Source organism: Astatotilapia calliptera, chromosome 17 (assembly GCF_964374335.1).
Source record: "Astatotilapia calliptera chromosome 17, fAstCal68.1, whole genome shotgun sequence".
In the NCBI taxonomy this organism is placed as follows: Eukaryota; Metazoa; Chordata; class Actinopteri; order Cichliformes; family Cichlidae; genus Astatotilapia; species Astatotilapia calliptera.
Genome location: NC_137438.1, coordinates 14334428 through 14351384, shown reverse-complemented (window position 1 = coordinate 14351384; position 16957 = coordinate 14334428). Strand labels below are relative to the sequence as shown.

Here is a 16957-nt window from a genome sequence, read left to right as displayed (position 1 = left end):
TCATTTTTTGGAAATTTACAACTTTAACATTGTCAATTGTATTTTTCAGAACATTAACTCGCCTCTCACCCATTATTATTTTTCTTCAGTGTCACTAATATGTGATTGTTCTAAACAATAATAAAGTGAGGAATTTTTTTTTTAAAAGCATAAAAACAAATAAAAAATACTTTCTCCTTATCAGTGCCTGTGTCTCTCTAACCAGTCAAAGAGCTCCAGACTGCGTTCCTTACTTACATTGCTTTTTCACCAGAGACCAAAAGAGTTATGGAAATGCTAATTGAAGAAGCTAATCAAGTAGTTAATGTAATAGTTAATTAAGCAGCTAGTAAGAAATGGAAATTGAAATTGAGGAGCAGAGTCATTATTTAAATGTCAGAAAAAACACATTTGTATTCCTAATTTGCTTTTTTTAATCCATTTACTTTATTTGAAAGTCATTTTTTACATTTGTTTTGAATTCAAAAATGTTTTTAGTGAGATTTTTATTGAAAATTATTTTTTTCCGTTTAAAGCGTTCATCAATGGATTGATAATTAATTCAGAAATACTAATTTATAATTCCTCCTTCTATTTTATTCTATTAAGTTAACAATATTATGAACTTTATTAATGTCTAATTACATAATAGAAGTTCACGTTGTTGTTTTTTTAAGATTTGCTAATTCATGTTTGATTGTACAATTAATTATTAAATCACAAAATGCTTTGTTTTGATGTCTGTGACACTTGTGGTGCTCCATAGCTGCTGCTGTGTTGGTGGATTATCAGTATCTGCTGTTATTGATCCAGTTGATTGGTATTGGCCTGATTAAGTTTGTCAGTTGTGGATATTTAGCTTTTTTTCTTTTCTTTTTGATTTAGTTTGAAAAGAATGAGTAATACAATACATTAGGTTAAATAAAATGCACCTGGGTTCCAGCAGGTTCTTACAAAGTTGTCAAACATTTAACAATGAAATCAAGAATATGGAGGTCATAAAATGTGTTTTATTATATAGAGATTTTCTTTAGGTGTTACATTTTCAGATGTTGGCCACTGTAGGCTAAGCAGCCTGATGGTAGCCCTATACAGTAAATGGTGAAAACTACAAATCAAATTCAAATTAAATTCTTAAAAACATAACTTAGAATTGAGAAATGGGGCATAAATTGTGTTGTAGAGCTAATTTTAACGATTATTTGTTTGCATATTTTTGTTGGACTTTTTAAAATACTTTTGCCTGTTTTCAAATTTCCAGATCTCATCAACAAACATAAAAGTACCCATGGCGATACACCATTTACAGGAACTGAGCAGAGCCACACACAATCTTCAGTGCCAGCCAGGGGCCGAGGTCAAAGTGCATCTATGATCTACCCTCCCAGCTCCAGAGGAAGACTCTATGCTCCTCAGAGCTGTGGAAGTTGGAGGAAAACGTACTCTCTGAGAAACAAGAACCCTGAATCCTCTGCTGGACATCCCTCAGCTTCTGCCTCCTCCACTGTCCATCACTCTCATAGCATGTCACTGCCCAGCCTCAGCACGGGAAGCAGGACTGCCACTTTATCATCAGGGATATCTCAGCTGAAGAAAAAAGAACATATAAACAGCACAACGGAGAGTAGAGTTGTAGCAACAGAGAGAAAAAACAGTGATGCTCTTGGAAAAATGGGGTCAGCAGCAGAGTTTACGCAGAGGGTTGACAGCAGGAACACAGGCCTGCAGGGAAAGAAAATTGGTGTTTCTTTTGAAGTGGCCTCTTCAGCCACAGCCAGTACCTCAGCCATTCAGCAGAGCAGCTCCCAAGTAAAGATTGGACCTTCCCTGAAAAGCATAACCAGTACAGACACTCAACAGATTGTTGCTAAAACATCTCAGGTAACTCTCACTGCTGGTCTCTCTACTGCATTACAACAAGCTTCCTCTAACTCATCTTTGCAAAGCAGCAAAGCCCAGGTCAATACTTCATATTCAAATAAATCAAAGTTCACTTGGGTAAAGGGTCAGAGTGCTGCAGGAGCAGAGCTCAAACCACTGAGCTCTGTTTCAACACCGTCAGCAGTTGTTGCCCCAACATCTGTCTTGAAATCTGGAGTTGCCATTGAAAGCCCCCCTTCATTTGTAGTTGCTAAGAGAACCGCTGCTAAGAAGTTACCTCGAAAGCTTAGCCAGCCCACTGTAGCTGCCAAGACCTCAAAGTACCGCTGGGTGTCCTCTGCAGGAGCCCAAGCTAAGACATCTCGTAAGCCTCCATCTCCCAAACCCTTGACTCTCACACAGAGAAGTCTGGACAAAGGAGAGGCCACAAGGAAACTTAAACCAGGTTCTTCTCCTTCTGTAAAATTGAAAAAAGGTATTGCAGTGTCCTCTGCTGGCACCTCACAGAGTAGCCGCTATCGCTGGAAAGCAGGGGGCCAGAGTACATCTGTGGCAGGGACAGCAGGAGCAACAGCAAACCGCCGTAGATCTGCTTTCCACTGGACAGCTGAGAAAAGTAACAAAGGATTGAAAGGAGGGATTTCTGTGCCCCTAAGTTTACCTCAGCGCACTTCCATGTTGTCATCCTCCTCGCCTGGAGGGTTCAAGCTCCGCAGCAGGATGAAGATTATTAGAAGGTCTACTATCAGGTGAATAATGCACATGACATGATGGCTCTTGTTAAGGCTTTTTACTGCCCTACCCCCTAATATATACTGCATCCTTGTCAGTAGGGATCAGCCAAGCGTTCAGTGTGTCTTTGCTCATGTTTGGAGGATGTTTACACCGATAAGGTGAAAATGATTTACCTAATACTAACCTCTGGTTTCTGTTTGAGAAGGAGGGTTTAGTGAAAGCCCTGGATTTGTTAAGTCCAACATGAGATTTCTGTTCTAGAGCATTAATTTAAACTCTGGTTCAGTTATTGGGGTAACTGACATTCATCTTATTATCAATCAGATTCATGGTTACTAGGATATTTTTGGATAGCTTCACTTACCTTAACACCGGCTAATCCTACTTGGTAGTCACTTGAAGGTGGGTATCAGATGCAGATGCAGAAAGACCTCACATTATGCCTCGAGGGTTGCAGGGCATAAAACTCTTATTGATTGTGTGCTGTTAGAAATGACCGTGGTGATGTGCCCCAAGAAGAGGTGGTTCTGTGATAAACTTTGTGTTACTGTAGTAATCACTGTTTAAATATATGAATCTAGACCTGCATGGTATATTCCACTGATGTTTTTCTTGTTCCCAGTAAATGGGCACATGCATGTCTCAGAGTGAACATACTCGGAGTTGATATAAGGAACTTTGAACAGCTTTTTTTGGAACTAAACATTCAATTTCCCATCTCAGAGTTCATTAACTCAAAGTTTAGGATTTCTTATGTTTAATAGTTTTTTACTCCTCCTGACTGTCCTGTGTGTCTGCCTTCTGTATTGTGACCACAGTGGCAGTGGATCAGAGAAGGTGAGCCCACCAGCTGTGAAGCACTCTCCCCAGGGCAGAATCTATACTTTGGTCAGGACTCCCACAGGAGTTAGGAGGACACCCACCAGGGAGCTTGTGTCGTTTGGTAGACACAAGTTGAGGCGGCTTTCCCCTGTCTCATCAAAGACAAGTAAGAAGCACACACTACAGACCAAAGTAGAAAGTTGTTATTTTGCTCTGCTGTAAAGTTTGCTTTGACTAATTGCTGACGTGTCAACCATACATGGATGTTTACGCAGAAAATCCTATAGCTGTGGGTGATAAATCTTCTTTTAAACACGTGCGTGTCCTCACCCATTATTTGGTTGAGAGCAGTAATATTCTACAGCCATTTGGTGGTGCTGTAACAACTCCAAGCCGCAAAGTCACCAGCTGCATATCAAGCAAGCATACCTGTTTTGCTTCCTGGAGTTATTCATTATGCTTATGTTTTGTGTGCACTTTGGTCATGGTTAGGCATATGCTTAGTTTTAGAAAAACATGGAAAAATAGGGAAAGATGTAATTTATATGAAGATATAATAACAGGATAGAGTCCAAATAGAAATGCATTATGTACTGCTGTCTACCACACCTGCAAGAAAAACAAACATACACGACCTCGAACACAAAAATTTGAAAATGCTGATTTATATATCTGTGTAATCTTCTTGTGGGGTGTGTGAATGTGAGAGAGAGAGAGAAAGAGAGTGTGGAGTGTAAATGTGTATGTGTCTTTGCCACAAAATGTACTTGAAAATGAGGGTGGGAAGCCGCAATAACGTCTCCCAGGAGTCAGAGGCAGGCAGAGATGGATCCTGGAGAACTGGGCTATTTGCCCCCTCGAGAGTACTGAAGACCTAAGGCCACACATCCCAGCTAGCGAAGGAAGCTGCCCCTAGATGGGGTGCCCACGGCCAAGAGGTGGGAGTCCCAGAGGACAAGAGGCGATGGGCAGAATTCTCACCCCGCTAGAATTCTCACCCAGGACATGGCAGACCTCCCCTCAGACAGGGAAGAAGTCCAAGCCACCCCAGACCACCAAGAGAGTGGGTCCATACCAGAACATCCTGTCAAGCATCCTGGAACCAACTAGTACCCTCATCCCAGGAAGGGGGAGCTGATCCCCTCCCTCTATGACCATGTCCTACAAGGCCAAGGATCAGCAAGTCCCAGACCCAGGCCCAGCCATCCACGCATCCACCCTTCCACCCATTAATGATACACAGAGATACAAAATCAACATATTGATCAACATAGAAGTGCCAAAAACTGCAGACAGTCCCCAGACATCCATGCTTGAAGGCCAGCATGTGAGGTGAATTTAGCATGTTTACACCCTGCTGCTGCTGGAAAAAGAAAAAGATGGAAAAAAAAGTTTGTGGTCTCTACAGCTAATTTGCCCTTCTGTTAGACAGAGGGTGATTTAATTATTTATTTTTATTACAACTCACCTCTTTGTGACTCTACAATGTAGTAGTGCCTGAGCCAGGAAGGGTGTCCGGTTCAAAAATCTGCTAAATCAAATATGCAGAGACACTTGGTGTAATGACCCCCTGTGAAGCAGGGAGGAGCATTTTGTTAAGGCTCTATGTTGATTGACTGATTAATCAGCCGGGCTTGATAGCAGTAATAGCAGCGGTAATTTACAGATGTGGAGGCAGGCAGCACCACTGATTGGCTGATTAATCAGTCAATCAAGGTAGGTGTCTGTGCCTCGCACCAGTGCACTTCATGACTTAGTTCATCACCTTGGCAATCCATGTTCCTGTCTAAACTTTGTAACTGCTGTCTCCGAAAACACAACATCATGGTGGTGGCTACATCTATAAATTGTATATAGTATCTCACAGTTATTGTTAATAGCCAGTCTTTTTATGGTTCATTTTGAGAACCTGTCAGTAGCTAACCACAGAGCAGGTGCTCCAGAGGTTCTAACAGTAAGAGGAAAACATCAGTTTATCATGTTTGCATCGTTGATATGTAGGATAATAGAAATAATGGGCAAAACCAAGCTTCTTTCTGCTTGCTGTTTTAGTTTTTGTTCCACATACTTCTAATTGATCCAGTGTGAACACAATACATACTCTACCAGCCAGTGTCTGCTTTGTAATGTATGTAGAACTGGTACAAAGCTGCTAGTTAATTGAAGCCATGTCCAGCAGAGGGCAGCAGTTTCCATCCATGTCATCCTTGTAGGGGCTTTGTGTTGCAAGCTGTCACAGGGAGGTGTACAGGCAGACTATAAGAGGGGGTGGGTTAATTGATTGCCCAATTCAGCGGTGATGGCGAACAAGTGCCGATAGCGGGTAATTTGCAGAGGTGGAGGCAGGCAGCACCACTGCTATCAAGCCCTGGCACCACTCTCCTTCCAGTAGATAAAAAGGAGCTAATGCATAATTATCCTTTTGCAAATTGGATTGTTTTAACGAACTGTAGAATATAGGCCTAACCTGATGGAAAGCAATCATTGTTTTTACAGCCCCAACCCCGCTCTCCCTCCATTCCCCCCTTCCTGCTTCCACTTGCCCCTCGAACCCTCCGGTCATTTTGTGTGTACCCTACACGGCTCATGGCCATCTTCGTGTAATCTCCCATACTCAATGGAGTCAGAAGACATTAGAAAAACCATCACTATTAACATTAGGCTTTATTCGTCCCCATGGCTCTGCATCTTAAATTCTGTTCCTCTTTTTCTGATGCTTTAACACAACTTTATGCTCTTTTTCCCACACCTCCTAAATCATTTTGTCTTTTCCTTATCTTCATCTTTGCCCTCAGTTTTTTATATCATGTGATACAACAACAGGAACACATGCATCTCTAATTAAAGATGGACATTAGAGACTGAGGAAAGGTGGAATGTGGATGAGTGTGGAAGAAGATGGAGTGAGGAATGCTGCTCTTAGCCGTCTGTGCTTCTGATAAGAGCTGCTAATAAAGCGCAAATTGAATTACTAATGATGGGAAGCACATTCCCTATAGATGAGCCTGTTTAAAACCGACCTCATGACCACTCACACATGCATGATAATATACTCACAAACAATGTTTCTTAATTTCCTGCTCGGTATGCTAGTTTCAGCTTCCTGTCCACGTTCAGGGGACCGTGTTTTCTGAGGTGCGTGGTTATCTGAGGTTTAATTTAAAGAGGGCATAAACCTAAGTAAGCAGTTAGGACTGTAATGAATTGAGAGGTGTGTGTGTGTGTGTGTGTGTGTGTGTGTGTGTGTGTGTGTGTGTGTGTGTGTGTGTGTGTGTGTGTGTGTGCTTGCATGCAGTCAGAGACAGCCATGTAGCCCAGATAATCTAATAAAGCAGATAAATGTCAGGAGCGGACAGAACACAGAGAGGAAGAGTGCTGAGGCGTGCGTCTTCAGGCCCCATGTGACAGGCTTCTGGAGCGCTTTAGGTCTCTATCTCACTCCAGTTTCTTCCCTCTCTCACCATCTCTCATCCAGTCTTGCTCAGTCGTTCCCCTCGTTTTGGCTGTCTTCACTGCTCTTTTAAAATACCTTGTGATTTTATTTTATTTTTTTAAATCCCAGCGCAGTGGAGCATTTTTGCAGACTACAGGCGTTTTAGGTCTGAACTGTCCAATAAAGCCTTGAGTAAAAGAAACTTTTGAACTTTAATTTTCTAAAAATAAAACGACACTTATAGATCAACAATTTGGCATAGAAACTATTTTTGACATAATATTTATACTTGTACTTTTTCAAAACAAAAAACAAAATGACTGTTCCTCCCAGTCCACACACAATTCACTTCAAGCAAACACATAAAGAAATTTTCATAAATACAAAATGTTCAATGGTAATTGTCCTTGTGGAAGGTTTGAACGGAGGTTTGCCTGATTGTGATCTAACTTTCTTTTTTTTTTTGTTCCAAAACGGGGTCATTAACTTTTGGGCAGGTTCATTAATGTTCATTTTAGTTGTTCATCCTGTTACAAACTAAGTAGAAACTGCTTCAGTTCTAATGAGAAAATAAGCAATTTTCTACATCACTGTGAACGCTTCCCAAAATGTTGCAATCTGCCACATCCAGTGAAAAGGTGTGCGTTTAACCTCTGTGCATTTAGTGACACAAATGTTTTTGTTGTATGCAACAATTGGGTGCTTTTGTGTACAGAGCGGGTTTTGCTGCTTTCTTATTAAAACGCTCAACTATTTTCTTGAAGCATTCCCTACTCACTGTATTTATTGGACATGTTGGCCAAACAGAATGTGATTGGGTTAATGATTTCAGTGTGTCTTTGTGAGCTGGATGGATATACAGCCATGCTGTCCAGCCTCGATCTCATGGATGACTAAGCTGGATTTTTTATTTTTTTTTTTAATGATTCACGTTACAAGGTTCTTCTTAGCCTTCATGGTTTTCCTGCAGTTTGTGGTGCATTTTCAAGTGGTTGAACAAGTTAGTTGTTATTTCACAATACACACAGAATTCCACACTTCTCTTCACATATGATTTCTTCTTGGTTAGCGCAATTTTGAGCTAAATCTTAAGTATTTCCAGACCCATGCTGTCAGATTGGTGACCTGTTTGTGTGTTGTAATTGGAATGTCTCTCTTACATGCCTCTTTTGCTCTCTCACACAACATAGAGGCCATTATCGCCGCAAAAGAATCCTCTTTTCACACCCCCTGCTCCTGCAGAGATCCAGTCACTGTGCCAACACTGATGCCATTTGTTTTGTCCATAAATAACATGCACAGCTCTGCATTGAGACCCTGCTTTCTTGGACCTTTTCTACTTTATGCATACATCTCATTCCATTTACTTTATGTGGACACATGCAAACAGAAAGTATTAAAGTTCCTCAAAGAGATGCTCAGCCCTTGAAGAGTAGAGCATGACTGATCCATTCTATCCAGGTATAATCTTTTCATTGGCAGTGTGTTTGGGGAAATGTGGGTGGGAAATGCTTTCCAAGTGGTATTGCATGGTGGATAAAAAATCGGGTGCTACATATCTGTATTCATAACTCATCAGTTAGTTAGCTAAAATACAGTCCCAGACCGTGACAGAGCCTCCACCATGTTTTTCAGGTGGCCGTAGATCATAGGTGTCAAACTCTGGCCCGCGGGCCAAATTTGGCCCGCAGCCTAATTACATTTGGCCCGCGAAGCCATACCAAAAATACTATCAGAGCTAGCCTACTGGTATTATACAGCTAATATATATATTGTTTAGTATTAAGCTTTGCTTGCTCCATATTCAGTTTTTCAGCAAAACGTGTTTGAGTCCATAAGAAAAGATTCATTCTTATATCTGGAGGAATAAATATATTTCAATAAATATATTTCAATAAATATTAACGTTAGCCTGCGACTTTGTTCTAGTTTTGAATTTTGGCCCACTGTGTATTTGAGTTTGACACCCCTGCCGTAGATGGTCACTGTTGTGCCTCTCCCCAGACCTGTTCTGTATGTTATACAGACATACTGTCATACTGACAATGATTTAAACCAACAATATCAAATCTGGACTCCTTGCTCCATAAGACCTGTTGCCACTGAGCTTTAGCATAGTTCTTGCGTAATTTAGCACACCTCCGCCATTTTTCCCTGTTTCCCTTTCTTAAGATTAAGTTAAAGGGCTGTCTCTCTTCGTAAGGACATGACTTCCAGATACTGTTAATATGTTGTAGATAGTTCTTTAGGCCTCTGCTTGTTTGGGTTTCAGTTAATGTCTTTGAAATTCACCTTGGTGGTGCAAAATTCCTATTTTATAGCTATTCAAATACGTTATCTTTGACATTTTCTGTTCCTTCTGTTTTTAGAATTGTCTGTTATGTGTATACACGATATTGGTTCTTCCATTTGTGTGATGTATTCCAACGAAGTTGAAACTAGCTAGTCTGCAAGGAAAACACCAGACTTGATTGGTGTGGTGTTTTTCTTGCTGTGCTACAAACAAGCTAGAAGGCCACCCTAACCAGATAGAGATGTGGTTCATGGGCGAGTTGGGAGATTCAATACAGGGACTGCTTGTACTGCTTAGTTATTTATCATGTACTTAGCAAAGTAATTAGCAAATAAAATATATGCAGAGAATAAATTTAATGATCACCAAGCCCTCCATCTTCTGTTGCTGAAGTACTCCACTTCTTTTGGACTAAAACTGCACAGTAATCACACAAATATAGAAACCTTTTTGGGTCCTGACACATGTACACGCTATCTGCCTGTCTTTTTTTTTTTTTTTTTTTTAAACCTTGTTTATTTTTGCTTGTTTATTTGCATCACTCTCTGGTTCACACGTGCTCCAGTTTCTCCCACTTTTCCTTCACACCATGGCCACTTGTCCTGCGATCTTCTCACACTGACTCACTTTCCTGCATTTGCACACACAGCAGCAGCTTATAGAGGGCAAGAGATCACCGCTTGTTTGGAACTGAAAGCTGTGTGCTCTCTGTCACTCCATATAACATGTAAAGTAACATGTGTTTTGCACACTGTTTCTCTGAACTCTATTCTTTAAATGATTTTAATAGTTTGTGTGCGTTTATGTGTGTGCATTGTTGTGTAGGTCCCCCCAAACAGCTGCCTACATACCGCTCTCTAAATGCCATTTCCCTGTGCTCCTGTAGTATTATCAGTTGGCCCAAAGTATGGACATTAAACTAATGTGCGCGCACACACACACACACACACACACACACACACACACACACACACACACACACACACACACACACACACACACACACATGCTCATTCTGCTCATTCCTCTTCACTTTCTCAGGCTCTCTGTGTCAAACAGGTGGACCTCTGTCCTCTTTCTGTCTGTGCTGAACTGTCTGTGGCCTTCTCTCTCTCTCTCTTAATGCCTGTCACCATTTGTCTCACTCACACACATTCTCTGTAAGACATGTGCGCCCACACACACAAACAAAACACATGTCCACAACTGTAATGTTGCCTTAATGATTTAGACACAGGCTCATGCAGTTGTTGCAGACAGAAAAGAAGAATAAACCAACAAGAATGTCAGTGTAACTTCCACTTGTTACGTCTGGCTAAACAGAAGCAGTGCCATGAGACCTCTTTGTGGACTTTTGTAATCTTCACACTTTTCTGTGCATACACATAAAAGGCAGAATTGACATCTGCGTCTGCATGCATGCATATATATATATATATATATATATATATATATATATATATAAGTAGTATAGCTATTCAATTGCATGAATGGTCCAGTTTCTCATGTAAGATTGCATCCTGCACATTACTGGCTTAGTATAGCTCTGTACCATGGTGCACTGTAACATTTGGCATTTTGATTAACCTCCCAGTGCCCAGAGAGCTGTACATGCCAATGATCTGTCTGATCCCTGAACGTACGGTATGCCCACATGAGTAACTTCACCCTAACTTTGCTGTAAGGCCTCTCCTTCTCCCCTCTCTTGGACTCTCATCAAACTGTCAGCTGGCAATAATTAAAATTTTCACTCATTTGAGTTTAACATGCCTCTCTGGCCTTCTTGAGGACACTGACATGGTTGAGAATACTTGGTCTTTGCTAAACCTGCTAAATGACAACAGATTCAAATTGCTTAAGGCGTGCTCCAGATAATCCAATCATTGAATCAATATTCTGTTATTATTTATATTTTTTATAACAAGTTCTAAGATTATTTGTGTGGTGTTGTGAAGGGGTGTCTTATTTTTTGTCGGGTGGGGTGGTGGGGGCGCAGCGGGTGTTGAAAAGTGTCATCAATGCTACCAAGTCCAGAAACTTTATCCTGAGATGATTGTGACTCCTTTCCAGTTAAGGAGGTAAATGTTTTCTTGGTATCCAGAGGAGTGGCCCATGTGCTGGGCTGTCTGAATAAATCACAAACCCAACAGGAGGCACACAGCGCACTGCTAATTATTTGAGAACACGTGGCAGGCTATATGGGTGTCGCTTATTGGTAAATGGGTTGGCTGGACCAATGGGTGTTGCCATATTTAGCTATGACAGTATAGACTTAAAATCCTGCCAATAGTAATGTGTACTAGTAATAGTAATTGTGACAATGATAATAATATTGATGTAATTATAACAATGGTGGCAGTAACTAAATAGTCGATACATTAGCAGGAATATTTAAATGTAAGGACAGATTTTCAGGAAAACTTTACCAGATGTGCAAAATAGAAACAGATTTTTGAAATTGTCCGGTGTATAGATTGGGATCCATGTACTTTTGGAAGGATTAAAATCAGACATTTGTCATTATATTTTCACAAATACATTTGACACTCAAATGAGAAAAATAAGGAGATAACATCTCGATGCTGTCAAGAAAATATCACAAACTGATCTAGATATTCTTCTTGGATGGTTTAGAGGGAAAATTTCAGCACTGGTGAAACTTCAGAAATTGGAACTGGCAGTATTTTTTTTTCTTTATTATTTACCATTTAAAATTTTCAAGGGACTACTTGAGGGTTTCAGCCAGTATGCTACAAACCTAAGAGGCCTGATTAGCCCACATGGATGCATTTTGTTCAAATTAATGGCCTGGAAAACTGTTTTTATTTCCCAACCAGCAAACTGGCCAACCACAACTTTAAACCACCATCCAAATATTGTGTAGGTTCCCATCCTGCCAAAATAGTTTTGACCATCCTGACATGGACACGGGACCTCTGAGAGGATCTTTTAGTGTCTGCCACATGGATGTTGGGTAAAATGCTTTGGCTCCTGCTGGGTGCAGGTTAGAGGTTCTTTGGATCAGACTTGTTCCAGTGCATCCCGTGGACGCGGCATCAGAATCCTTGAGCCCTTTCCAGGAGAACTTTACATTGAAAAGATCAATGTTATTTCCTCCACCATTCAGGGGTTTGTGTTCTGGCTGCTAATTGTTTCACAGCTATCATTACAAATCAGTATTTGGATGTACTTCTCACTTTAATACTTTAAAATATCTGAATTTGTCATGCCATTCTTAAAAACAAAAACAAAGGGTGAAACTAGAACTCCGGCAAGAAAAATCCGTTTATTATCAGAATACTGAAATACTGCAACAAAGTTTGCAGACTCATATAACAAATACTAAATAAAACAAACTGACAGAAGTAACTAGGTCTCCATTCATTCTTTAACTTCAACTGATTAATCAGTCCGAGTTATTCCTGTGCAGTTAGGGGTGCTGTTGTGTTACATAAAGATGTATTTGTCATCGTAACAGGGAGGGGAAAGTCTGGGGCTGTTAAGAGCTGCTCCATAAATCTTCACCTTTTGTTAGTTGGTAAAGTTGGCCGGCCACTCGCCCTGCTGTACCCTGACCCTATGACAGTAACATTATCCGGCCCCGCTCCCCTCCATATGTCTGCACACACTGACACATTGCCTCAGTAAGTGCAGGAGGTTTGCTTGGGAGGACGAGAAAAGATTCTGAAGTGTGCTTGGCACGTTATGTCCACCAACTCAGACACAGTATTAGCAGATGTAAGCGCACAAGACAGGAAAAAAAAAACCCCCAATGTTAAACAAACATTATGTTGCTAATTTTAGACTTTCTGAATTGTTTTATCATGATATTCTCTACTGGATCAAACTTGGCAGTTATATTTTATCTTGTACTCTGCAGAACTTTTCATTTAATCAGGATGTAGACCACACGAGATAGCTTAAAATGGGGTTTCCACTGGATAAAAACAACAGAAAAGATGCTTTGAAATCCAAGGAACTAGTTAGGGCCTTGTCCCCTGATTTGAAGCAGGGGCACAAGTTCTGGGGACTGTAGGGACTTCTTTCGCCACCCAGGTTTTCTTATTAGAAGAGACTCAGATCCATTTACTCACAGTGAAATTACCAGCACAGGTCAAGATGTAGCACAAGGCTATATGTGTGACTTCCTCTAAGTCCCAATGTACAAATAAATCTAATTATTTGGTGCAAAGCAGTGTTTTAGTGTCGCGAGAGCTCCCTCGGCCCAGGTTTTAATAGTCAATTTAATTAATTTAATTTTTTTTTTTTTTTTTTTTTGTGTAGTGCCAGATGACAGCAACAGTCGCCTCAAGGCGCTCTATATTGTAAGGTAAAGACCATACAAGATCTTGAAGATCAGCCTTGTTTTTGTGCTGAGGGAGGTGTAAGCAGGGACAGGTATCAAGACGGGGGGGGGGGGGGGGCAACTGTGTAGGAATGCTTAATGCTTGAATAAACATGGTTGAGTGCATTACTTTTCCTTGTAGTACATGCCAAATGTTGGTTGATTGGTAGTATTGTTTCAATGCCTGAGGAAAGTCCAGCTTTGTTCTTAGTGTGTTGTTTCACCCAGCTCTGGTTCGGCCCCCAGTCTTTTCACTACCAACTAGATGCATGATTCCCACACTGTGTGAATCAGCAATGTTGTACTGTGCAATAGTATCATTCTAAGTTACAAATCTTTGATGGAACTATATCTGAGTCTCAGCTCATAAAGGCTTGCACATGAAAACTGAGGTAATCCTAATCAAGGCTGGAGTATTTCTGTGTGGAGTTTGCATGTTCTACTTGTGCTTGCATGAGCTCTGTGGTTCTCTACGGCTGTCTTCCTCCCACAGTCCAAAGGAAGGTTAGGCTAATTTGTGAGTTGTGAATCTAAGTGTGAATGGGACACAGAATCTGTCTCTGTGTTTACCCTGTGACAAACCAACAACCTGTCCAGCATGTGTCCCCCCTCTCGACCTGTGCCAACTGGGATAAGCTTCCGCTGTCACAGAGGGATAAGCATAAGAAATGGATAGATGGATGTCATATATAGTAGATTGTTAGCTCTGGGTATCAAATGTACTAAAACCTGGTATCATTTTATTTCTTTACATTATAGTCTACTAGTTTTAGACTTTTTATTCAGACATAATAATTACAAAATATTTTAGGCATTTAACATTAGGAGAGGTGTTGGACCAGTAACAGTGAAATTTTCTGTTGAACCTGTTACTGCAACTACCATCTAAATTCTTATAGGCACTATCACTGCAGAGGTTAACCACATCTTTACTCCATTTATCTACTTATTTCTATTTCTCTACTTCTCTCTACCCTACAGTGGAATAAAGCTGTTTCCCATATTGATGGGGCTTGACTGTATGTCTTAGTAGGCTGGTAGAGCTAAGTAGAGATTTAGTTCTTCTTCTACTTCTTCTACTTCTACTTCTACTTCTTCTACTTCTACTTCTTCTACAATTTCATCCATATGCCCTTCTCAAATCTGTCTGCTCTACCTGAGTCTCCATACAAGACTCAAAGCTAAGCATCAGGTTCTCAAGTTCAGGGTCCAAGCTGAGGAGAAACCTGACCCCTCATCTTGAAGATGTTTTTTTTTTTTCTCCTTCATCCAAGCTTTCCAACTTTCCATTTCCATCCACCTACTGGCCTGGACATCTGAACCCCTGCAACTCTATTCTGGTCTGAGTGAGGTATTCACTGGCCGTCTACTGTCTAGCCCACCAGTCCCTAATGCTTTTTTTCTGTCCATTTAAATATCCACATTACTCTCTCTCTCTTCACCTACCTTTTGATCAGTTTTTGGTGTCTTTTTAATTTCACCAGTGCTGCTTTGTCTGATGGATAGATTGAGGGGCTGAACTGAAACTCAGTTCTAATGATGTAATCTGCCAAATGTAACCCTAACCCTGCTCAAACAATTAGAGGAACATTTGAATCACACATCAGATAGTAATGAATGAATCATAAAAGTTGAAACTGTTGATAAACTTTGTGTGGAGAATAAAATTACTTAATGGCCATTACACACCAAAAACATTAACCCTTTTGATGGCTAGATTCAAAGTGACACTGCAAGTCAAAATTTACCATTAAACTCACAGGCTGATCCAACTTGAATCATAATGTGGCTCATGCATTCCTACCTGGGTATGCTCCTGATGAGATGGCAGATGGTGTCCCAGAAGATCTCCTATCAGGGCATCAATAAGCTCATAGGCAGCCTGTGGTGCTATTTCTCAGTGTTAGCCTTGAGGCAATTCAGTTCAGTTTTATTTATAATATATAGGACCAAATCACAACAGTTACCTCAAGGTGCTTAAACACTGCTTAGCTGTGCACTCACACACAATGTTTCAAAGGTTCTGAATTCATTTCAAGTCTGGAGAAAGTGATGGCCACTCAGTTGCATCAATGCCTGTCATCCTGGAACAATTTACATACTTATCCTCCTGCACCTGGAGCACCCAGGGTCCAGTGCACCAGCATATGTTCTGACAATGGGTTTGAGGATATTGGCCATGTACTTAACAACAGTCAGGGCAGTGTTAGCTAACATTCTTTCACATCTGTCATGTATGGTCAGTGTGAACCTGCTGTCTCAATGGAATAGGGTGCCAGTGGTGGACCTGGCAGGTTTGTTCCTTTTTCTTTTTCTGGCAGGGGCCAATCAATATGCATGATGGTGAGTCTTGAGCACTGGTGCAAGTGAAGGATGTTGGGTTCTGTGCCACCATCATGGAGTCTGAGTCTATCAGTTTGGTCAGAAGTAGTCTACTGAATTCCTGGCAGTGCTCCCCCTTTTCCTCCTTGCATAAAGTAGCAGACACAGGTCCTTCTGCTGGGTTGAGGTCCTTCTGTCATCTTGCTTGTTTAACAGCCTGCTTCCTGGTATCTCCTCCTTACTCTTGCGAGTGTGCTGGAAGGAACTGCAAACATGTGAGGGGTTTGAGGAGTTGGACTACCTGTGCAAGCTGAAGGGGCAGTACCATCTCATGTTACCAGACTAAACCGAAACTAGAGAAAAATCAGTCAGGATGGGTAGGGAAGGGATCAATGGTCTGTGGTACCAGTACTATCAATTTCTGTGTACCCATTGCTGTTCCCGTCCTCCTCCCACAGTCTAGGATGTGGTTTGGTATTTAATAATAGATGATTGTTTTGTGTTTGTCAGTTGCTACACTCTTGTTAAAGTCCTTTAAGATAACTGCTAGGCATGTATTGATTAGCTATGCCTGGGTTGATTGTTTTTATAGCCTGAGAAGACACTGCATTCCCCTCATCACCACCTTCACACACTTCTTCAGTAACTCATCAAGAGTCCCCTACTCTCTGTGTGTTTGAATAATTAATGCTTAAACTCTTTAATTAGGGAGATTTGCTCTGAACAGATGCAATGTAATTAAGTCTTCAACTCTATGTGTGGCTGGAGTGAAAATGTATTTGGTTTTATTTGTTTTTCTTGCCCTATACAAACTGAAGACACAATAAAATATAACTTATCATGTCCTGCTTGTTGAAACATCTCAGATGATTTCCAGTATGTGTTCAGCTTTGGTTTGACTCTCATTGTGTTGGCATTCATGGTAGTAAACGTGCAACTGCTCTGGTATGGCAACTCTGGTAGCTGTAATGGGTGGAAAGACTATGAGCTCCGAGTGTGATATTAATAACCGGCACTACACGCCAGAACAATGATGAAAGATTTGTCAATCATCATTAGTGTAGTAATGACAGCACTCTGACCCTGCATTCTAATGCTAAATGTTTCATTATTCACCATGCATGTTTTCTTCCTTGTCACCTTTATA

General features: G+C 40.9%; 1 protein-coding gene across 2 annotated transcripts in view; it reads left to right on the top strand.

Annotated features, from left to right (window-relative positions):
• Positions 1 to 16957, top strand: part of zc3h3 (zinc finger CCCH-type containing 3) — a 77162-nt gene that overhangs the window by 1431 nt on the left and 58774 nt on the right. For both annotated transcript variants that reach the window (XM_026147021.2, XM_080291632.1), the window contains exons 2-3: positions 1241 to 2609; positions 3414 to 3583. In XM_026147021.2, the coding sequence (XP_026002806.1) occupies positions 1241 to 2609; positions 3414 to 3583 (1539 nt within the window). The remainder of the gene's footprint in view (positions 1 to 1240; positions 2610 to 3413; positions 3584 to 16957) is intronic.